Source organism: Triticum urartu, chromosome 7A, assembly GCF_056163025.1.
Source record: "Triticum urartu cultivar PI428250 chromosome 7A, HENAU_Tu73, whole genome shotgun sequence".
NCBI lineage: Eukaryota > Viridiplantae > Streptophyta > Magnoliopsida > Poales > Poaceae > Triticum > Triticum urartu.
In genome coordinates, this window is record NC_141879.1 from 154686293 (window position 1) to 154694605 (window position 8313).

General features: G+C 38.9%; 1 protein-coding gene across 1 annotated transcript; it reads left to right on the top strand.

Moving 5' to 3' along the window:
* Positions 1 to 6993: 6993 nt before the first annotated feature.
* LOC147958711 (uncharacterized) lies at positions 6994 to 7489 on the top strand. The gene is made up of 3 exons (XM_087535825.1): positions 6994 to 7103; positions 7192 to 7267; positions 7358 to 7489. Exons 1-3 carry the CDS (start codon positions 6994 to 6996, stop codon positions 7487 to 7489), a joined length of 318 nt encoding a protein of 105 aa, XP_087391951.1.
* The last annotated feature ends 824 nt before the right edge of the window (positions 7490 to 8313 follow it).

Genomic DNA, 8313 nt, shown 5'->3' on the forward strand with positions numbered 1-8313 from the left:
TGTTTGAATTTAAATGGTTTCTTATAGTGCTGCTGGACCACTTAAATATTTTTCTAGGGAGTAATTGGTGAGTCAAATGATGTTGGTTTCTTCAAGAAAATTTCTTAATGAATATTTTCAACCCAACAAACATTTTTATTTTGGGGTTTCAATAAATATTATTTTTACTTTATTTTAACGTTGATTTTGACTTGAATTTTGATCAAGTGACCATTGGCTTAACAAAAAGGTGATGGCATGGCACCATTAGTGTGAGGTAACTGTAGCATGACACTGGGGGTGTTACATGGACCTCACGCATCAAATTATCTATCATGCATTTTTTTTATTTTTTTTAGTATTTGTTTTGAATTATTTTTCTTCAGGTGTAGATGAGCCTGGACTCAGAAATGGTTATTCAATCGGATATGAAATACATAGATGTGAAGGACATAAATTGAGAAGTGCCCATATCTACGTCTATTTCATAGTTTGTGCAATGATCTACGTATCCACTTTACATGCTTCCTGTATGAATATAGGATATCAAATACGAAATACACGAATGTGAGTGCCCTGCCCAATCAGTGCAGGGCCGGGCCGTCATCACGGAGGAGCCAGGAGCCCCGGGACCCAGTGTCAATGACAAAAGGAGGAGCGTGTGTTCGCGCTCCTTTTTTCTTTCCTTTTGCAAGTTAGAGCGTGTGCAGATTTTGGGCTTCATATATCTGAATAACTTTTTTTTGAGTCAATTACACTGATGGTGTTAGAACTTGACATAAACGGTCAATTTGATGCTAGAAGTTGCGATGTATATTAAGGTGGTGTAAAAACTTGGCTTGAGCTTGCAAATACGGTGCTTATCACGTTAGTATATGGAGAAAGAGGAGACCATGATTCGAACACGAGACCAAGGCTACAAAGAAAACATGTCAAACCAGTAAGCTATTCAATTTACAACATCCTGAATGAATAACAATCCCATATGTATTAAAAAGGGACGCATCTAAAGTTCTAAATGGGTTGCAGATATTGCACCACATTTTGTGGAAGCTTCTTTTTTAAGATGTTTATAAAATACAAGAAAAAATTGTGTTTAAATATTTTTGCCCTATAAATTTAACTCAAAAAGTCATGATTAGTAAATAAAAACATTTAAATATACACCCACGTATTATATTAAATATTTAGTTAAACCAGACATTTAAAATGTAAATTAAATTAACTTGTTCACGTATAATTTCAAAACAAATTCGTATATTTAAAATAATATTTATGAATTGTAAAAACGTGTATATAATTTAAAATAATATGATTTCTAAAATTACATCTAAATTTTTATTTTTATTTTACGAACATGTCAATAATTATAAGCACATTTGTTTAGTTTAATTTTTGTATAATTAAAAATATTCAAAATATTAATTTTTACTATTCATGAATATTGAACCATGTATCATATGCAAAATATATAATGTTTTTGAATATAAGTCAGGAGTAAAAAATATACAAATGTGAATATTTATAGATATTAAGTAAATGTTTGTATTCATCATTTTAAAATTTAAATGTCCGTGTGTGTATAATTTTTTTGTATTCATTAAACATTGTATCTAATATACATTTAAATGTCTGTGTTAACTAAATATTATATATAGGGTCGCGCTATTCGTCACCCTGAGTGAGGAATTCTTATTCCTCACCCCAGCCTATCTCCCACGTCCACTATTCAAAACGTAAGAAACAACGTGTGAGGTAAAATTACGGCAAGACTTTTTTATTTTCTTTTGGCATGTGGAAAGAACCGTAAGACTTGCGAGGTAAATTTACCTCACGCATCTATACTGCTAAAAGAATTGGGAGAAGACCAGATCGTGGGAGGACTCTGCCATTTTCCGAACGATCTCCGCCAGTCCACCGCCGCTATGCCCGACCAGTTTCGCACGCAGCCGCGGCAGTTCCCCTTCTCCAGAGGCCAGCGGAGCAGGTCATTCTATCCGTGCGGCCGCGAACCTGCTCCGGTTGATTTGCTGAAGAAGTCGTCCCACCGCCTGGATCGAGTTCAACGATAGCGACGGCATCAAGTCTGACCTCGACCTCAGCGCCAGGTCGCTCGGTCGTGTTGATGCACTCCGCGAGCTCGGGGACTGTATTTCTCTCCCCTCCCACCCCTCACCTCCCTGATTGAAAGGAACGCAAGATTTCACCGGCCATTGAGTCATCATGGTCTATGCATCATCGACCTCCTCTTAAGTTTGGTCGCTCCTCCTACTTCATGCGCCCATGAGCTCGAGGTCTGCCCCTTGGCTCTCTCGAACATGGACGACTCCATTCCCCTGGTGATATTCCTACCTATTTTGGATATACTAAAGCTTTTTGTGATGTCAAGACTCAAGAGGTCATCTTTGTGTGTTACAAGATTGACATCTTTATGATGGGGCAATTACTTCTCAAGGAATTACTCGAGCCTGTTGTAATGAGAACATAATGAAATTACCATGTTATGTGAAATTAAAATGCTTGTGCTAAGGTTTGGTAATACCAGAATCTGTCCTGCTGCGTGTGCCACAAAGCTAGCATGGTTGCGACCTCAGCATGTAGCTACTTGCAGTTTTTCTTCAGCTTGTAGTTTGGGTACTGCTAAATGTTAATTTTGTTAGCTAAGTTCTTCTATTGTTTCCTGATTTTCATGGGGATACCAATATCCAATTCAGGAAGAAAGGTATTCGTCTCCAGCTAGTGTTCTTTCTTGATGTTGTTCCCGTAAATTTGTTCAGTTCAATCTTTTTGTTGTAAGGGATCCAGGTGAGGCCTCACTATATAAGTAAACTCTAGTTACTGTCATCAATGATGATGAACTCCATCAAAACACACTATTTTTTCCTTTGCAGAATTCCCTTTTGTGAATCGAGTTTAGTTGTATAGCCTGATTGCCTTATCAAACTCAATGAATTTTCTTTATTGTTTTTTGGAAGGTATGGACAATTTTTTTGTTCTAGAATATAGCTTTGTACCACAATAGATGATGGCAAATCTCACTGTAAATACACTTGTATTGTTCATAAAGGTTCTTGTTCTGTTATTCAGAGTCATACCTGCAGGCTGCAGCCAGTAGCTCTTTCAAACATTATTATAATGTTTCTACTTAATGTAGATTCTGGAGGTGCTGCTAAATTTTCCATACCTTCCAAGGATTGTGTTGCATGGAAGCATGTGGAGCAGTATTGCAGTAAAGCCGGGATGCTCATATCACCTACTAAGAACGAGCACACCACAACCATGTGTAACTGATCGACCGGTCAATGCTACCCGCGAATCCAGAAGCCTAACTGAAGCTGCCAATGCCATAGGAAGATGAAGAACTCTAAATTTTTATGCCATGAATTGAACATGTCATTCAACTCTTCTACTGATATAATTTTGCATCGGTTGAAACCTGGCCACGCTGTACCGTGGCTGGGTCGATGGACCGGGGTGAAGAATAAGTAATTCTTCACCCTGGGTTACTAATAGACTTTCTATATATATAGGTAAATTGTTTGGGGGCACCTAGGTGCCTGGGCACCTAGAGTATCAACGGTTCGATCAACTCATCATCCGATCGAGGTATATCGGGTTTACAGCTGCCCAACCCGTTAAAACATTAAATACACCGGCATGCACACGAATTAGGACCTTTCATAATAGTATTAAAAATATTTATTAGCCAGTCACGATTCCACCTTCCAAAAATATTGCATGCGGATCATTTAGGACCTGTCATAATGTCTCGCATTATTCTGTTGATATTTAATTCGACTGTTTTCAAAAATAAAGGTTGCGCTCTAATTTGATTGCTTACCCAAAAAAAGGCTCATGCACTGCCATAATTTGGCCGATGAATTAAAGCTGGACGAAATCAAAGCATCCAGCATGCATTTTACATACCTATACGTGGTCCACTCTCCCCGATTCTTTTTCTACTCCCCGCCGATTTCACCTCTCCTTAGTTCATCCTCTCCGCAAGCATCAGATCATCATTGGTCCATCATTCATCTTCACACGAGCATACCAGGTGATCATCTCTCCCTTCGTATAGCTTGGCCATGGTAGCCAGTGTCACCTCCATGGTCGCCGATTGCGGTCGTTTTTCTCCATCGCAATTTACGTTTTTCTTTTCCAATTGTAGGTATATCCATGCCCAGGTTACAAAGGTGTGCTACTGCTAGAAGAAAGAAAATTGTTGGTGTTGGTCGTGGCAAGATGGCTGCCGCTACAGCTCATGATGATGACTTTATGGAGCCACCGGTTAGGTCAACATCACTTCCCGTTAAATACGTAGCGCCGGTTTCTAGATGCACACCCATTTCTATTTCGTCCATCGTGAAAGATTTTAACGATGAGAAGAAACGCTTAGTCATTGAAATGAAGTTTGACGGAATTTTGAAACTACCGGAAATCACAAACTCTCGGAAATTTAGTCACAACCTTCTATCTAGGGTATCCACTGAAGAAATAGCAATTAGAATGGGTGATGGAACTCTTCTGCACTTCACTGATGGTGATGTTCACAAAGTTCTGGGTATCCCATTCTTGGGAAAGGAGTTGCGAATTCCTTCCACGGAAGAAGTCAGTCACATAAAAAATGTAATATGCATCTGACTGAATGCCCCGGAGTTTAAAAAAATCACGAGAAGTGTACTCACTGATATTCTAAGCAAGAAACATGAAGCACCAATGTCGGATGAGGAAATTGCTGCCTTCAAGACTGCCTTCATTCTCCTTTTGATGACAAAATTTCTCGCGCCACAAACTTTGTTGGACAATATATGTCCTAAATATTTTATGGCGCTCAAGAATTTAGATGACATCCCTAACTGGAACTGGGCGAGGTATGTCGTCAATGACATTATAGTAGCAGCACGGGCATTGGCCAACAAGCTCAGTGATGATACAAAAGCCACGTATATAAACGGATGTGTCATATTTCTGCAGGTATTTACATTACCTAACAAAATTAAGTTTGCATAAATAGCTTGCATATAGTTTGAATTAATAATTACATTCTACATTCAGATATTCTACTTGGACAACTTGGAATTGGGTCCGCTGAGTCTCAAGCATGATTGCTTCCCACGAATTATGGCGTATGATAAACACGCAATAAAAGTAAGAATGAGTATGGACCTCAAAGAGAAGAATCAGTACAAGCCAACCCAGTTTGGGATGATGAAGGTAGAAAACAGTCTGATTGTTACATTATAGTCTGTCTATCATATTGAATTAGGACCTATTTAGTCATTTTCATTTTCATTTTTATGTCCTTACATGCATTATTTTCTTGCAGCTACGTCCAAGAAGTGATGTCTGTTACAGCAGACCTAATGTGGGTATGATGTCGGCTTTTCGAGTTGAAAGTGCTTCTGTCCCATCAGATAACAATCCTGATAATAGCAAGGTATTTTCATAATTGTCTAGTTATACTCGTTTAGCATAGTGTCTGCAATCCAATACGTTGTGAATATATGTTCACAGATAGTTCAGCAAGCATTCCTGCAAGGGGACAATTTGTCAGATGGAAATATGGATTCCCGCGCCAATATATTTCGTCAACCTTCTCATGTTCAGCTGCAGCATCCGTCAGGTATTTTCGAAACTTTCATGGATGACGAATAGCAATTTTAGTAAGTAATGGTTACTGATTTCATTTCAGCTCTAGCTCATATGCAATTTACGCCCAACATACCCGCAGCAAATAATTTGCATGCCAGAACATCTACATCAATGAGTACACCAGGTTATAATGGATCACTCGATTTAAATCGGTCGGTTAAGGGTGAGGAAGAGACGAGCCTAAACCTCAACAAAACATACCCACGTCCTTCATTGTGCGATATAGAGCCACCCTCTTTTGATCTCGGCATTGACCTGACACCAGCACAAGAACCAAAGAAAGGTATTAGTTACATACATTTTCATTCCTTTCTCATCTACATTTCTTAATTACTTTTCCTACATTTTTTCTCAGATTCTACGGACTGCCGTCGTTCCATCTCACCACGTTCTATGTCACGTGAGATAGCAGCATCTAGCTGCATTATTCTACAAGACATGTACGTTGAGAACAGCCAAGGGGAACTAAAGCATGTGTGTGGCATAAAACGAGAGTACCCTGAACCCAAACACTTGGACTTCAGTCTTTCTACCCATGACAAACCTCATCGTCAGCGCTTCAAGTCTTCTATTAACTCTCCATTTGGCAACGTGGCCGCTGTACATTCCTGTCCAGAAGACGTGATGAATGTATTAGTTAACTGGATTAAGAACTATCAGACTGAAGATGTATCCAGGTATTTAAATTTTTCATAATTTTTTTGGTAGTATAGTAACCTATGAAGTTCACAATGTTTATTAATTATCCCCTACATATAGCTCTACTTGGGTAGCTCATGTCAAGCCAACTGCGATCAAACTAACGGGGACAGACATCCGTAATTTCATTGAAGGCAATGACAGAGTTGAATATCCAACTATGAGTCTTTACACTAGAAGGCTCATTCAACTGGATTTCGAAATGTACGGGGAAACTGACGCTTATGGAAAGCGCCACTTTATTGAGCCTGATTTTGGGGTTAGTTATCTCGTTATCGTGCTCCGTAAAATTTGGATTTATTACCCAAACTTTTATTTACGGAAGACGTTTGCAGGTTCATGCAATTGCTGGTGGAGATTGTTGGAACCCGGAATTATTTCGACAACAGTTCAGTGGTCCGCACCTCAAGTACAACGTCTCCAAGTGTGAAACTGTAAGTGTTGTTCAGATACAAGTACATTTTTCGCTAATCTAGATTAATGTGCTTTGTCTAACGGCCAGGTATATGGTCAATGCAGATTCATGTTTCCCTATGCGACATTAAACACTGGTCTTGTTATACATTCAACTTGCGTCACAGAGTTATTTACATCCTTGACTCTAGTAAGACTAAAATTAGCGCGGATATTAAGCAATATAGTAGACATACTTGGATTGTACCTATGTTGGCTTCTGCCATGCAACAATGCTTGACCCTCTTCTTCAGTGACCGGAAAGAAGATGTAACTACATGGGCTTATAACGAACCTGTTGTGCCAAGACACCGATTTGAGTAAGAAATTCTTCTGGATAACCTTACATCTCATGATAGTTCAAGATTTAACTGTTTATTTATATACCAGTTACATCCAATTATGCAGGGTTGAGAGTGGTGTTTATACTTTGGAGTTCATGAAGAATTGGAATGGGATAGAAGTCGCCAAAGAGCTCAATCCAGTAAGCCATCCATAATTTTTCTTACAATAATTTCCATTAAAAAAACTATCATCCTCGTGTTGCATTACTTACTTCCTATCCTCAACACAGACTTGCATGGACAATGTTAGGGCCAACATTCTAATGGACATTCTTACCATCAGAGATAATGTAGCGGCACTTCCAGATTTCGTCAAACAACTTGTGAGGCAATACGAGGATGGAGTCGTCGTGAAGAAATGAAGACGGTCTTATTACCTTTATTTCATATTTTACATAAGTATATCGAACTAGCTGTCATTTTGGGACAAAGTAGTGAACATTATATGTAATAAGTACAATTATTTGCTTCATTTTATGCCAGAACAACTGCCGAATTATTGGTCAATCCGTTCATACGTTTCCTTGGGTATCATGTTGTCAGTTCAGATTCCCACGGACATATCTTGTTGTCACACTTTTTAGCGCCGACATGTATAATTCTTAAACGAAGCCTCATACAAATTAGACTACAATTATTTCCTCCATTTCGGATTTACAATTCAACTCGTTTGGGTCTCCCATACTCCAATAAAAACAAAATCTGAATATTACCTTCAGTTTCATACATACACTAATCTTTCTCCTCTAGTACTTGGCCATCATAGCATATCATACCTCAGATATATACTTAATATTCGATGACATCAACTTAAAATTTTACGTACCGACAAGTCATTAAATTCGGCGGATGGTGTGCTGCGGTTTAGGGAAATGCCAACTGCGCGTCGACACGGGTCAGCTAAATGGCGCCACAGATATCATGGCGGGCTCAGAGGGTAGCAACTGCTCTGCTGTGGGTTTGACGCATCCATACAAACCGGACCGCCATACTCACTACTATTTTACGTTATTATTCTCAACTAACCCTACCAGCGCCATACTCACTACATTTCTTGTCGTTGCAAATAACCAATATCCACACCTTCTGTAGTGCTAGTACCCAGTTCAATTCTTAATAAAAAAATGTAAGTCAGACGATCATAGCACACATCAATTTTTAATACGGAATCAGCGAGGATTCTTTA